The sequence below is a fragment of the Capricornis sumatraensis genome, chromosome 10 (assembly GCF_032405125.1).
Source record: "Capricornis sumatraensis isolate serow.1 chromosome 10, serow.2, whole genome shotgun sequence".
Lineage (NCBI taxonomy): Eukaryota > Metazoa > Chordata > Mammalia > Artiodactyla > Bovidae > Capricornis > Capricornis sumatraensis.
This window is the reverse complement of record NC_091078.1, coordinates 13,034,651-13,051,471: the sequence shown is the minus strand read 5'-3', so window position 1 is coordinate 13,051,471 and position 16,821 is coordinate 13,034,651. Positions and strand designations below refer to the sequence as shown.

At 38.0% G+C, this 16,821-nt stretch overlaps 1 protein-coding gene across 2 annotated transcripts in view; it reads left to right on the top strand.

Moving 5' to 3' along the window:
* LRMDA (leucine rich melanocyte differentiation associated) overlaps positions 1-16,458 on the top strand; it is a 1,204,472-nt gene extending 1,188,014 nt beyond the window's left edge. The window contains exon 7 of one of the 2 annotated variants that reach the window (XM_068982759.1): positions 15,397-16,458. In XM_068982759.1, coding sequence (XP_068838860.1) covers positions 15,397-15,770 — 374 coding nt within the window. In that variant the 3' untranslated portion in view covers positions 15,771-16,458. The remainder of the gene's footprint in view (positions 1-15,396) is intronic. The other variant, XM_068982760.1, reaches the window with a different exon arrangement.
* Positions 16,459-16,821: the final 363 nt, after the last annotated feature.

Here is a 16,821-nt window from a genome sequence, read left to right as displayed (position 1 = left end):
GTTTTCAAATCTAGTTACCACTGCATGCATTTCCAAATGACAGAGCGACTGGGTCTAAACCTTGACATGTCCAGCGAAAACCCAAACTGACAGTCGGAAGGGGCAGAAAGAGGAAGGCGCTGCCCATTCTTCCCTCATCCCAAATGTCAGCCCTTCCTTGTCCAGGCTGCCCAGGCAACCCTGATGAAGAAACGAGCAGACACTTGAAAGTTTCTGACAGGTGTCATGGGCGCAGGCACTGAGAAACCAGGAGTGATGGAGCTTGGCGTGACAGTGGCAGAGATACTGAGGCTGGCTCCAGGACATGCAGAGTTTGGTGTCTGTCAGTTCCAATCCTTGTCACGCTCCTACTCCATAATGGTAACTGCAAACAGACAGTGCCAGCGGGAAATGTTCAGAAAACTTAAAAACATCTTTTCCTGACCAAGTGATGTTGCCAAGCTGCAGTAATGTAGGATCAGCTACCCAAAGTGGGTGCGCTCCAGCTAAGCGTGTCAGAAGCGGGTGGCAGGGCTGATCATACTGGTGGGTTCACAATTTGCTTGCTGTCTTTCTTTGTACTCTGCCTTGCCCTCCAAAACTAGAGTCACAGTCTCCCATTCCTTTCCACATTTGTGCATGTGATTTTTGTTCTGCCAGCATCTTCCTCCACCAGTAACTTCTGATGACTCTTAATTCCTTGCCTATAATGATCTCTGCAACAGATCCTGCTTGATCTAAATATTTGGCAATCCTGCTCTTCTGACCTGGCTGGAGAGTGATTTATAATGAGAGAGGAGGGCCAGCCTCTTGGTAACACCATGCAAATAGTTTCATAAATATTGCTCCATTGCATTACTTTGAAATATTACTTCTTTTAACAATCTGCAAAGTCAAATAATTGTGCTAAATAAAAATCCATGGCTGGGCCTCTCACCCAACCAAACTAACAGGTGGTAACCAAGCTCACCTGGTGGGAGAACCCAACTTGATTAACTCCAGCCCAGAAGTGATGGTTAACTGGCCTTAAGGCATAATGGATGATAGCAGGTGCGTGTATAATCTTTTACCTGCCTTCCAGCTTTCTAAGAGGGGATGTATTTATTTAATAGTTCTTAACCCAATACATTGGCTTGCGGTTAAGCATTTTCAAATAACATAAGGACTTTATAAGTGCATTTATTTAAATAAAATAATTATTTGACAAATAATTATTTGACCAAATATTATTTGACAAAAAGTCAGTGGCGCATGTAGTCTCTGAGTCTGGTTTCTACCGAAAATTCCACGGGGCCTCAGGCAGAGTGATAAATCAACCATGGTGCGACTGTCTCCCTGTCCAAATGCCAAGAGTCAATGCTGAAGTGGAAAGAGTTCTGGTGTCACAGTGATCCAAGGTGAGCCTGAAATTTGAGAATGGCAGGGGACCAGGCTAGATATTTTTATCACAAATTGCACTGTGAAGTGTCAAGATGAGTTTAGGCCACAGGTGCTATTATATCTTAGCTTCAGCCAATTTCTGCTCTGGTTTTGTGCTCGGTGACTGGAGGTGACCTTTTTAATAGAATATCTCCTTTCCAGGGGGCCTGCATGAAAACAGTGATGGTGTCAGCTTGTGTCAGAACCCACACGTTCTCCCTATGTACGCACCACTCTTAAAATCTCCTCCTTTTCCATCTCTCCAGCTCATGTGTCTGCAGTGTTGACTCCTACATATGTTTTTCTAACCAGTTTTATCTTCCAGCCTCTAATTTTGCATCTCTGTACAGACAATAACCCCTGGAACACGTGTATACTAGGCTGAAGGAACATGCTTGCTCCCATCAACCACGTTCTCTGCTGGATTTCCTACTCTGTGGCTCTGCCCCTCTCCTTGGGGCCCTGCCTCCAAACCTTTGAAATCGCCTCTTCCTTTGCTCCCTAGAGTCAAGCAGTTACGCAGGCCTGTCAGTTTTCTCATATAAAACCTACATCTGCCCCCCACATTTAGTTTTGAAAGAATGTTTTTATAATTTGTTTTATAAAATTACACATGTTCATCATGAACTTTTCAAACAATATGTCAAAGCATAAAGAAGAAAGACAAGTAAAACCAATTTTTTAAATTAAAAATAATATCCAAAATCATATTGTCCATAAATAGCTCATAAAATTAGATAACATTCTTCTAGATTGCTTTCGTGCACATAGATGAATAGACGGATGGATGGATGGAAAGAAATCTTACAAAAACTGTATTATGATACCCATGTTATTTTGACAAAAACATTAAATGTAATTTTATTTGATTTTGACAGGAAAAAAGTAAAACAATGAAAATTAAGGGAATTGTTTGACTTTATTTCTTTATGTAAGAGATAAATGCCCAAATTATCTGAAGATGAAAGAAATGAGCTTACAACTTTAAGAGACTATGAAAGTATTATTCTTAAAATTCCACTTCAATTTTCATCAGTAGTGATCGAATTCACCCTAAGGGAAGTAAAAAGGTCACCCTCTTATACTTCCTGTTGGCTGTTCATCCTCCACCTCGCAAATTTACTTACCAAGACGCATAACATTTGTATTTTGTAATCAAGCTGTCCAGAGTTTAATGTCTCAGTTCTTCATTTGGATTACTTGATTGCTCACACTCGCCACCCGTCATTTCTCTGAAGCTTCTCCATTTCTGTGTGTTTGTTTTTATTCTCTCTGCTTAGTGAGATTTGATTGTGCAGTACTTTCATCTAGAAAGAATTTCAGTGCTGCTTACATTGTGTTCTTCACTTGCTGAAGTCATACTTTCATTCTTTAGCAAGATGCAGACATTGTACTATTATTTCTGAATTTTGAATACTATGTGCTTATAATGCTACATCATCACCCTTCCTTTTCATTAGCCTGGATTTCATCATGGTGTGATTTTACTCCTAACCCTGCCCCGACCTTTCCCCTCCAAAAGAAAAAGGACTAAAGGTGGTTATACACTCAAGTTCTGTCACATTTGAAAATATCTTCAGTTTGTTCCTGTGCTCGAATAACAACTTGACTCCTTACTACATTCCTAAATCTTGGGGCTCCCCCAACACACAATATTTATTGACATCATTCCATTGCCTATTATAGAAATATGAGATATCTTTTTCTTTTTATCCATTCTCAATCATTATTTATTTATTTGTATGTTTTTATCTCAAAGTCAATTTAAAGAATACAGAAAAACACCTAACAAGTTTGGTGTAATAACCAACATCATTTTCAGCAAATTTTAGCATGATGATTATTTACTTTAAATATCTTTACCCTATAAAATAAAACATACACACTTACGTTGTTGTTGTTGTCACTAAGTCATGTCTGACTCTTTGAGACCCCATGGATTGTAGCACGCTAGGCTTCCCTGCAGAGAAAGCAATGGAGCCCCACTCCAGTACTCTTGCCTGGAAAATCCCATGGATGGCGGAGCCTGGTGGGCTGCAGTCCATGGGGTCATGAAGAGTTGGACACAACTGAGCGACTTCACTTTCACTTTTCACTTTCATGCATTGGAGAAGGAAATGGCAACCCACTCCAGTGTTCCTGCCTGGAGAATCCCAGGGACGGGGAGCCTGGTGGGCTGCCATCTATGGGGTTGCACAGAGTAGGACACAATTGAAGAGCCTTAGCAGCAGCAGCAGGCTTCTCTATCCTTCACTATCTCCCTGAGTTTGCTCAAACTCGTGTCCATTGAGTCGGTGATGCCATCCAACCATCTCATCCTCTCTTGTTCTCTTCTCCTCCTGCCCTCAATCTTTTCCAGCATCAGGGTCTTTTCCAGTGAGCTGGCTTTTCATATCAGGTGGCCAAAGTACTGGAGCTTCATGTACCTCATCTTAAGTGTTCCTTGCTCATTTTATTTCCCGGTACTCTTCCACAGAGAAATCTCCTGTCCTTAATTTGGTGTTTTGCAAGTTCTATACATGTTTTTCCTGGCTTCCCTGGTGGCTCAGACGGTAACGAGTCTGCCTGCAATGCGGGAGACCCAGGTTCGACCCCTGGGTTGGGAAGATCCCCTGGAGAAGGGAATGGCAACCCACTCCAGTATTCTGGCCTGGAGAATTCCATGGACAGAGGAACCTGTTAGGCTACAGTCCGTGTGGTTGCAAAGAGTCGGACACGACTGAGCAATTTCAGAGATACATGTTTTTATAGCATTCTTACATATGTATGTAGCTAAGAATTATGGATACATAGTATAATATTTTACAGACTGTTTTAGATTTATTTAAATGCTATCGTAGATAATTTATCATTCACACCTTGCTTTTCTCCTCCAGCATTACTTTTGCAAGATTTCTCAATGTCAGTACAAATAGTTTAATGATTTTCATATTTTTCCTGTTGATGGATATTTACTTTGTTTCCAGCTTCACTATGAAAAGTATTGCAGTAGCAAATACAACTTGTTCATTTGTAGTCTTTGACATGTGTGAGAATTTCTTCACTATAAGCATTCAGAGGTGAATCTGGGGCCATGTGTAGACTATGTGTGTCTTTAACTTTGACATTGCTAAATAACTAGATAAATTTCATATCACAATCAGGGCTGTATTATACTTCCCAATAATTTACATACTCACAGGCCATTTAAATTGTCATTCCTTCTTTCATATATTCCCATGTAATAGATTTTAATTGATACCTTAATATTAGTCTCTTTTCCTTCTCTGATGCTCCAGTGGTTAGGACACTATGCTTCCAATGCAGGAGGTATAGGTTTGTTACCCTGGTCAGAAAACTCATATCACACACGCTGTGTGGTGTGGCAAAAAATTAAAAAAACTAATGTGAAAAGTATTCATCCCTTTTACAATTTTTGGGTACTGACTACCAGAGATTGAGCATATTTTCAAATGTTTAATGGCCTTCTTATTTCTTCTTTTATGGTTCAGTTCAGTTCAGTTCAGTCACTCAGTCGTGTCCGACTTTTCGTGACCTCATGGACTGCAGCACGCCAGGCTTACCTGTCCATCACCAACTCCCAGAGCTTACTTAAACTCATGTCCATCAAGTTGGTGATGCCATCCAACCATCTCATGAAAGAGGAGAGTGGAAAAGTAGGCTTAAAACTCAACATTCAGAAAATAAAGATCATGGCGTCCAGTCCCATCTGTCACTTCATGGCACATAGATGGGGAAACAATGGAAGCAGGGAGAGACTTTATTTTTGGGGGCTCCAAAATCACTGCAGATGGTGACTACAGCCATGAAATTAAAAGACACTTGCTCCTTGGACGAAAAGTTATGACCAACCTAGACAGCATATTAAAAAGCAGAGACATTTCTTTGCCAAAAAAGGTCCGTCTTTTATGGTATAGCTGTTCATATCCTTTGCCAGTTTCTCTATTAGCTTGAGTTTTCTCTTATTGATCTTTAAGGGTACTTTATATAAGCTGTTTCCAATTCATTAGCAGTTTTATATGCTGCACATATCTTTCCTAATTCCATATTTTGTGTGGTGTCTTCTGTAATAAGAAACATTTTAATATATTAATGGTTGAATTTATTTTCTTTCTTTGTGATCTATGGTTTTTGTAGGAGAAACCAATGGCACCCTACTCCAGTACTCTTGCCTGGAAAATCCCATGGACGGAGGAGCCTGGTGGGCTGCAGTCCATGGGATCGCAAAGAGTCGAACACGACTGAGCGACTTCACTTTCACTTTTCACTTTCATGCATTGGAGAAGGCAATGGCACCCCACTCCAGTACTCTTGCCTGGAAAATCCCATGGACGGAGGAGCCTGGTGGGCTGCAGTCCATGGGATCGCAAAGAGTCGAACACGACTGAGCGACTTCACTTTCACTTTTCACTTTCATGCATTGGAGAAGGCAATGGCACCCCACTCCAGTACTCTTGCCTGGAAAATCCCATGGACGGAGGAGCCTGGTGGGCTGCAGTCCATGGGATCGCAAAGAGTCGAACACGACTGAGCGACTTCACTTTCACTTTTCACTTTTATGCATTGGAGAAGGAAATGGCAACCCACTCCAGTGTTCTTGCCTGGAGAATCCCAGGGACAGGAGAGCCTGGTGGGCTGCCGTCTCTGGGGTTGCACAGAGTCGGACACGACTGAAGCGACTTAGCAGCAGGAGCAGCATGGCTTTTGTATCTTTCTTTAAAATCTTTTTGAATCATGAGGCTGTAAAGTTAATCGTGTACATTCTTCTAAAATTTTAAAATTATGCTCTTTTGATAATCACAGCCAACATACTGAATTAATTTATTTTATATACAAATCTGGAACCATATTCTAAATAATTTAATATTCTGATCTTGTGAGAATTTTCTCTTGATTCCAAAAGTTTTATTTTTTCTTTTTATTGAACTATAGTTGATTTATAATATTGTGTTAGTTACAGGTGTACAACAAGGTGATTCATATGTTGTTGTTATTCACTCACTCAGTCGTGTCCATCTCTTTGTGACCCCATGGACTCCAGCATACCCAGCTTCCCTATCCTTCACTATCTCCCTGAGTTTACTCAAACTCATGTCCATTGAGTTGATGATGTCATCCAACTATCTCATCCTCTCTTGCCCCCTTCTCCTCATGCCCTCAATCTTTCCCAGCATCAGGGTCTTTTCCACTGAGTCAGCTTTTTATATCAGAGGGTCAAAGTATTGGAGCTTTAGCTTCAACATCGGTCCATTCAATGAATGTTCAGAGTCGATTTCCTGTAAGATTGACTGGTTTGATCTCCTTGCTGTCCAAGGGAAGTCTTCTCCAGCACCACAGTTCAAAAGCATATGTATTTATATTCTTTTCAGGTTCTTTTCAACTTTAGGTTATTACAAGATATTGAATATAGTTTCCTGTCCTTGTTGTCTATTTTATATACAGTGGTATATATCTGTTAATTCCATATTCTTAATTTATCCTCCTGTTTCCCCTTTGGTAACCATAAGTTTGTTTTCCATGTCTGTGAGTCTGTTTCTGCTTTGTAAATCAGTTCATTTGCATTATTTTTTAGGTTCCACATATAAGTGATATCATATAATATTTATCTTTCTCTGTCTGACTTACTTCACCTAGTATAATAATCTCTATATCCATCTATGTTACTGCAAATGGTAATTACATCACTCTTTTTTATGGCTAAGTAATATTCCCTTTTATATATGTACCGCATCTTCTTTCTTTTTTCTTTTTTTTAATATAAATTTATTTATTTTAATTGGAGGCTAATTACTTTACAATATTGTATTGGTTTTGCCATACATCAACATGAATCTGCCACGGGTGTACACATGTTCCCCATCCTGAACCCCCCTCCCTCCTCCTTCCCAGTACCATCCCTCTGGGTCATCCCAGTGCACCAGCCCCAAGCGTCCTATATGATGCATCGAACCTAGACTGGAGATTCGTTTCATATATGATATTATACATGTTTCAATGCCATTCTCCCAAATCATCCCACCCTCTCCCTCTCCCACAGAGTCCAAAAGACTGTTCTGTACATCTGCGTCTCTTTTGCTGTCTCGCATATATGTACCGCATCTTCTTCATCCGGTCTTCTGTTGAGAAACGTTTAGGTTGCTTCCATGTCTGTAAATAGTGCTGCTGTGAGCATTGGGGTGCATGCATCTTTTCAGAGTTTCCATCTTTTCTTGTCATATGTCCAGGAGTGGAGTTGCTGTACTTTATTTTTAGTTTTTTAAGTAGCCTCCATACTGTTCTCCATAGGGACTGTACCAATTTACATTCCCATCAATAGTGTGTGAGGATTTGCTTTTCTGCACACCCTCTCCAGCATTTATTATGTGAAGACATTTTGACGATGGTCATTCTGACTAGTGTGAGGTTATACATCATTGTAGTTTTCAGTTGCATTTCACGAGTAGTTAGTGATGTTGAGCATCTTTTCATGTACCTATTGGCTATTTGTATGTCTTCTTGGAAGAAATGTCTCTTTAGGACGTCTGCCCATGTGTTATTGGATGTTTGTTATTTGATATAGAGTTGTATAAACTGCTTATATGTTTTGGATATTAAGCCCTTGTTAATTGCATCATTTGCAAATATTTTCTCCCAATCTGTAGGTTGTCTTTTCATTCTGTTTATGGTTTCCTTTGCTGTACAAAACCTTGTGAGTTTGATTAGGTTCCATTTGCTTATTTTTGGTTTTGTCTCTTTGGCCTTGGGAGACTCACTATTAGATTTTAATTGCTGAAATGACAACCTCAAGGGATCATAGTCACATAATTAATATCTCAATCATCGTTGCAATAGAGAAACAAAGATGATGGAATTGTGAAGGTGATTATTATAGACGTAACTTCTTGTCAGACATCTGCCACATTTTTCTCTGATTGGAATTAAGAGTTAAGTGCTGCATATCATCTCATAGACCTCTCCTGGTTAATATAACATAGCTAGTTGTTCATCTTCAACTGGGTTTGTTCCCTGACGTGTTATTTTACTCCCTGAATGTTGTTTTAAGTTTGGGCTAAAGTATGATTGGTCACTTCTGCCATTAATTGTCAGGTATTAAAACAGAGGAGAATTTTAGGCAATGGTAATTCCAGATTATATGTGCATACATACATGTGTATGTGTTGCTTTTTTTCTTTTGTCTTGGGAGCCTGATCTAAAAAAATATTGTTCTAATTCATATCAAAGAATGTCTTGCCTACATTCTCTTCTAGGAGTTTTATGAGGTTATGTCTGTAAACTGCTTTGGGTAGCATGGCTATTTTAACAATATTAATTCTTCCAATCCAAGAGCACGGGATATCTTTCCATTTTTTTGAATCATCTAAAGTTGGAAGACTATGATTTTTATGCTCATGTCTTCCAACTGAAAAGTGAGACTAGGCAGATTGGCAGGAGCTAAGAATCAGGTTTTTTTAAATATGGAAAAACAGTGGGAAACATTTTTTCTTCCCCCACTAATTCTAGACTCTTTATTCTGTTCCATTTGTTGACTTACCTATTCCTCGGCTAGTTGTTTGAATTACTGTAGATCTATTATTTTCATATAAAATGGGGTAAAACTCGAACCTGTTTTTCAGTAACCTGCTAACGGTTATTTACTGTGACTTTTGTTGGCTTTATATGATACAAATGTCTTTTCCCACACGGGGACTTGTCTTTTTATCCTCTTAAGTGTGTCTTTGGATGAGTGAATATATTTTTATGAACCCTAATTTTCTAATCCTCTTTCATGGTTACTATTGTCCTTTCCCATTACAACATCTTTGCTGCATCAACATCACAAATATATGTTGATATATATTTCCTTCTAGACGCTTTACTGTCTCACTTTTTATATTTAGATCTTTATTCCACCTTGCAAATCAACTATTTTTATGGTGGAAGGTACTGAGCAGATTTTTTTTGTTTTAACGCGTGAATATCCAGTGACCAACATCACTGATTAGAATGACCATTCTGTGATATCATCTTTGCCACAAAGTGTCTCCATATGTGTAGGCCTGTTTCTGGACTCACTGTTGTGTTCCACCAATCTATTTGTCTTTCCTTGAACAAGACCACATTGTCTCAACTAATGCAATTATATAAAAAATCCATATCCATTAAAAAAGTTTTGTACTTCTTTTTTTGTCTTTAACATTATCTTCACTATTCTTGGAGAAGGAAATGGCAACCCACTCCAGTACTCTTGCCTGGAAAATCCCATGGACAGAGGAGCCTGGTGGGCTACAGTCCATGGGATCACAAAGAGTTGGACATGACTGAGTGACTTCACTTTCACTATTCTTGGTCCTTTGAGATTCCATCTAAACTTTAAAATCAACTTAAAATTTCTGCAAAAAGCAACCTGCCAAAATTTTGATTAGGATTATACTGAATCTGTATATCTTTTTAGGAAGAAATTATAATCTTTGCCATATTAAGTCTTCAGATCCCTAATGATTATATATCCCTCAATTTATTTTCTTCCTTTAAAATATTTCTACAGATCTGCACTTTTCTTTGTAAATGTCTTCCATTTCTTTTGTTAGATTTATTTCTATATATTTGATATTTTTATTAAATCATAAATTTAAGTTCTGCATTTAGCAGTACATTCCTATTTTACTGAAAATTTTAAAATACAGAAATTGATGCTTAATTACTAAATGTATTTTTCAGCATCTGTGGAAAGAATCCTAAAATTTATTTCTGTAAGTCCATTAATACATTAAGTTATATTTGTTGTTCAGTTGCTAAGTCATGTCCGACTCTTTGTGACCCCATGGACTGCAACACTCTAGGCTTCCCTAGAGCAAACTTCCGTTTCATCCTCTGTCACCCCCTTCTTCTCAATCTTTCCCACCACCTTTCTCACCATCAGGGTCTTTTCCAATGAGTTGGCTCTTAGCATCAAGGTGGCCAAAGTACTGGAGCTTCAGCTTCACCATCAGTCCTTCCAGTGAATATTCAGGATTGATTTCCTTTAGGATTGACTGGTTTGGTTTCCTTACTGTCCAAGGGACTCTTAAGAGTCTTCTCTACCACCACAGTTCAAAAGCATCAATTCTTTGGCACTCAGCCTTCTTTATAATCCAACTCTCACATCCACACGTGACTACTGGGAAAACCATAGTTTTGACTATATTTCTATATTTAAAATATTATACCATCTTTGCATTTCTGGAATAAATTCCACATTTTTATATTATGTTATTCTTGTAATGTACTTATAAGTTGAGTCAAACTATTTAACTTTAGAATTATCACTTGATATACATGAGTGAATTTTTATATGGTTTTCTCTTATTGCATTTTCTTCATTGGATTATGATACCAATGTTATGCTCACTTCATAAGATCAATTTGGATTTTCCCCTTTATTAATAATTTTAAATGGCTTATAGAGATTTAAAATTTTTTCTTAAACGTTTTCCTATGAAACTTTCCTAATGAAATCATCTAGAATTGGAAGTTTTTAATAGTGGTGTAGAGGTAAAATTTAATTAAAAACAAAATGGTAGATATTGAGCCCAAGCTTTGCATATTTACCCAAATACATGTACTTTCCATCTGTATTTTTCCATTTATATTTCTACCATGTAAATGGATAGGATTTGATCTAATGGATTCTCTTCTAGATATTCTGTGATTTTAGTTTGAATTTTATATTTGACTGCTTATAGGACTCTATCGTATTATTGTTTTGTTATTAGTATTTTGTAATACTAATTACTGGTGTTGCATGATTGTGAGCATAGAACATTTTTGTTACTATTTAGAAATTTGTTGGAAGCTTCAAAATAATCTTGTATATGGGTAAGCTTTCCAAATATTGTATTCCTTGAACAAAGCGTATATTCTTTATTTTCAGTGTTGAAGCTAAAAACATGTCAATTAATATACCTTCTAAGGAAAGGTGAATTAAGATCTTAGACTAGTATGTTTCTGTTTATCCATGTAGTTTTCACAGCTGTGATTTATGCTTCTGAATGCATGTAATCATAGTAGTGTATTGTACTTAGCCTGATAAAGTGACTTTGTCTTTTTTTTTTTTTTAGTTTTTTTTTTAAAGATTCAACATTATGTATTGAGGTTGGCCAATCCACTCTCTTTTTATCTTTCTGGTTTATATTTGCCCTTCTTTTTTTTTTTTCCAAATTTTTTGTCTCATGTACCATATATGGAGCAAAGACTGGTGTTTTGCTTTTATTTTTCCCTATCAATGTTGATGTACAAATGTGTCATTATGAAAATTTTCTAATGATCAGCAAAGTTGAAAGACTTTTACAGTGAATGGCCTACAAGTTTCGCTTTTTAACCCAACCCAAAAGTATGTCTTAAGAGACAGATTTAGTTCACGTGAAAATATTGATACGTAAGTGCTTTTGGTTTATATTATTCTATAGTTCATTTATTTGTTTGTATCACTTAACTTATTTCAATATATATTCTTTTCTCTCCTTTTTGATTTTGTGATTATCTTGATATTTAGGAAGTCTTGTACTTTTGCTAGAGATTACTTTCATATCTGTAACTATATACGAAAGTGAAAGTCACTCAGTGGTGTCCAACTCTTTGCGACCTCATGGATTATACAGTCCATGGAATTCTCCAGGCCAGAATACTGGAGTGAGTAGCCTTTCCCTTCTCCAGGGCATCTTCCCAACCCAAGGACTGAACCAATGTCTCCCGCATTGCAGGTAGATTCTTTACCAACTGAGACTCAAGGGAAACCCAAGCACACTGGAATGGGTAGCCTATCCCTTTTCCAGGGGATCTTCCAGACCCAGGAATCGAATTGGGATCTCCTGCATTGCAGGTGGATTCTTTACCAACTGAGCTATTAGGGAAGCTTTAACTATATATTATATCCTTAACCATCTTTGTTTTTGAATTATCTATTATTTTCTGTGATTGTCAGATTTGTGTGTCAACTTGTCTAGGCTATAGTACCCAGTTGTTTAATCAAACTCTAGTTTAGGAACTACATTAAAGGTATTCAGCAGATGTGATTAACATCTATTAATCAGTTAACTTTAAGTAAACGATTATCCTTAATAATGTGGGTGGGGCTAATCTAATCAATTGAAAGGTCTTAAGAGCAGGAAATCTGACATTTTCCTGAGGAAGAAGAAATTCCCATTGTGGACTAAAGAGTTTGTAGCTTGCCTTTGCTGTGGAGTTCTCTGTGTATTACAGCTTGCCTACCCAACTGTACAATTACAGAAACTAGTTCTCTGCTCTGTGTGTATGTACATATATATTTTTTCACTGGTTCTGTTTCTTTGGTAGAAATACAATGTCTAAAGTGGGCAATAAATAAGCTAGCTTTAATTTTTTTCTCCACTTCCTCTGCTATCTGACTTTATTCAGTCATGTATTCTTCTTATCATTAATGTTTTAATGTTTCAATTTTATTAGAGTATAGTTAAATTACAATTTTGTGTTAGTTTCTGGTGTGCAGAAAAGTGATTCAGTGATACACATATTCATTCTTTTTTATATTCTTTTCTTATGGAGATTATCGGACAATATTGAGTAGAGTTTCCCCGAATATTGAGTAGGTCCTTGTTGGTTATCTATCCTATATATAGTATTGTGTGTGTGTTCATCCCAAGTTCCTGGTTTATCCCTCCCCACCACATTTCCCTTTTGTTAACTGTAGGTTTGTTTCTAATAAGTTTAAGTCTGTTTCTTTTTTGTAGATAAGTTCATTTGTATCTTTTTAAAAATTAGATTCTGCATATGGGTGATGTCATATGGTATTTGTCTTTGGCTTATTTTACTTAGTATGATAATCTCTAGGTCCATCCCTGTTGCTCTAAATGGTATCATTTCATTGTTTTTTGTGGCTGAGTAATATTCTATTTTTTATTGTACCATGTCTTCTTTCTCCATTCTTCTATCAGTAGTCATTTAGGTTGCTTCCATGTTTTGGGTGTGGGAAATAGTGCTACTATGAACATTGGATTGCAAGTTTTTCTTTAGGGTTATGGATTCCTCTAGATATATGTCCCTTGAATGGGGTTGCTAGATCATATGGCAGTTTTTTAAGGAACCTCCATACTGTTCTCCATAGTGGTTATACCAATTTACATTTCTACCAACAGTGTAGGAGGGTTATCTTTTCTCCACACCCTCTCCAGCATTTGTTGTTTGTAGATCAATGATGGCCATTCTGAGGTGACACCTCATTGTAGTTTTGATTTGCATTTTTCTGATAATTAGTGATGTTGAGCATCTTTTCATGTGCTTTTTGGCCATCTGTTATTAAATTTTCATGTCTGCATGTTTTTAAGGTTTGGTGTTTGTGTGCATACTTAAGAAAGCTCTCTCCTAAATATAACAAGCTTTGGGGAAAATAGAGTTAGGATCAGACCGTTCGAAATCTAGACCGTTGCCCAATAATCAGGCAGTCAATCAATGATGTTAAGTTTTTAATAAATAGAGGAATGAACAATAAATACCATTTAAAAAAAAAACAAAAATGCAAGTAGTTTGAGGGGAGAAAGTACGAGCAAGTGTTGCAGCTGTTGATTTCTGGAAGAAGGGCAGCAATCATGGTGGCTGGGCAGTAATGTGCAGGAAGCCATCAGAGACAGTGCACATGGAAAAGGTGAGCCAAGAAGGGCAATAAGGAGTCGCTGGGCTTTCGGCTCAGTTTTGCACTCCTCTGGAACTTACCGCCATTCCCTCGTGGTTTGAAATTTAACACTCTGATAAATATTTTCATGGATAAATGTGACTTCCTCAATATGCCAGCCTCATCACTACCAACTTCAAATCAGGTACATATGATCTAATTCATGTAGCAGAAATAGGCCCTGGGAAGAACAGACCATACTTGATTTATGTGCTTTAAATGATATCCTTTGATTTCTAGCTTTTAAAGATCAGCAGGCTTTTCTATCTCCCATTTCCCCCCCCCATTGCTCAATTGTCATTTGTATAATTTCTGTACTATTGTAGCATGTATTGTTTGCATTCTGTACTGTTATAATTGCCTATCTTATTTGTTTACTTTCAGTCCTAATTTTAGAGTTTAACCTTTGTTATAGAGTCAATGCTTAGCTATTAGATGAAAGAATGAATGTCTTTTGTCCCTCTGTGCCTGTCATGGGCTAAACATTTGTGTCCCTTAAAATTCATATGTTGAGGTCCTAACTTCCATTGCGATGGTATTTAGAGATGGGGCCTTTGAGAGGTAGTTAGGTTTATATGAGGTCATGAGGGTAAGGCTGCCATGGTGGGATTAGTGTCCTTATAAGAAGAGGGAGAGAGACCAGGACTCTAGTTCACTCTATGCTGTAAGAATACAGTGAAAGGCAGCCATCTGCAAACCAGGAAGAAAGTTATCACCAAGGGCTAAATCTGCCAGCACCTTGATCTTGGGCTTCCCAGCCTCCAGAATTGTGAAAAATAACTGTCTTTTGTTTGTGCCACTCAATCTATGTATCCTGTTGTAGCATCTCAATTTGATGAAGTTAGTTACCCTCCCCACTGAATAAAGAATCTACAATAGCCAAGAGAAGGTACTCACCCCAAGGCCACATACACGTATCTATGCCATGTTCTGATCAAACACTCTAGAGTTGTCTGCCCAAACTACCCTGAATTCACTTCCAGGACTTGAAAAGAGCCAATATAAAGATGCATTACCTTTAAAAGAAACAAGAATATAACAGACTGCTGAGGTCCCAAGAGAAACTATAGCAGCTTACAAACAACAGAATGATATATTTAAGGTGCTAAAAAAAAAAAAAAAAAAAAAAACTGCTACCATGTAATTACATTATCATTGTTGTTCATTTGCTAAGTCATGTCCAGCTCTGCAACCCCATGAACTGCAGTACGCCAGGCTTCTTTGTCTTCCACTATGTCTTGGAGTTTGCTGAAATTTATGTTCATTGAATTGGTGATGATATCTAACCATCTCATCCTCTGCCACCACCTTCTTCTTTTGCCTTCAATCTTTCCCAGCATCAGGGTCTGAGAAAGCATCAGCTCCCTCCAACGAGTCAGCTCTTCACATCAGATACTTCACGCCAAAGTATTGGAGCTTCAGATTCAACAGCAGTCCTTCCAATGAACATTCAGGGTTGATCTCCTTTAGGATTGACTGGTTTGATCTTCTTGCAGTCCAAGAAATTCTCAAGAATCTTCTCCAGCAGCACAGTTCAAAAGCATCAATTCTTCAGTGCTCAGCCTTCTTTATGGTCCAAATTTTACATCCATACATGACTACTAGAAAAACCATAGCTTTGACTATATGGACCTATGTCCACAAAGTGATATCTCTGCTTTTTAATACACTGTGTAATTCCAAACCTAACAGAAATATCTTTCATAAGTGAAGAGAAAAATAAAGATACTTTCTAGACATACAGAGATTGAGTGAATTTGCTATCTGCAATTCTATGTTAAATAAATACTAAGAGAGCTCTGATAGAAGGGAAATGATCTGATGGTGTGTGGCAAACCACACTGTGTCCATGTGGTCAGCTTCATCTTAGCCTGGCTGTCCTGAACCCTCTCCTTTCCCTGTGACTGAGCAGTAACCTAACTCACAAGAAATGTGCCTACACCAGATGAGTTCCCCAACAGCTTCTACCTTTGGAATCTGGAAGAATGCCTTTTTCTGTTTCAAATGGCTAAATGGTCATGAGACCCTCAGGGAGAGGGAAGAATCTTTGGTTCCCATCTTGCAGACATGCTTCTCACTTGGTGAAAGTGAAAGTGAAGTCGCTCAGTTGTGTCCAACTCTTTGCGACCCCGTGGACTGTAGCCTACCAGGCTTCTCTGTCCATGGGATTCTCTAGGCAAGAATACTGGAGTGGGTTACCATTTCCTTCTGCAGGGGATCTTCCCGACCCAGGGATCGAACCCAGGTCTCCCGCATCAGAGGCAGACACTTTAACCTCTGAGCCACCAGGGAAGCCCCTACTTGGTAGCCCAATTCTATTTTTAGCTTTAGCCTGTTGTACCCCTTTCAGCTTCTCCAAGGACAGCTGCAAATGCCTTTGGATCAGTGTCCCCTCCTCCTGCCCGTGTGTAAGTTCCCCGCAATAAACTTCGTAATTATACTTTATGGAGTCGCCTCCTTCATTTTTTAGCCTCAATGTTTCTTCTCAGTTCAGAGGATATTATTCAATATCTCCACCTCCCAGCAGACGGAATCAAGGATATGTAAGAAGGAATGAAGAACACAAAGGAAAAGGTAAATAATTGGATAAACATAAGGGCAAACTAACTGTACCAAAAAAAAATGTCTTGTAAGGTTACAAATATATACACAAAATGAAAATGTATGATAGCAATATAGAAAACACCAAAGATACCAAGGAGCAAATGGAGGTTAAGTAGTCTAAACTCAAAATTATCCAAGAAGAGGTGCAACTGCTAACT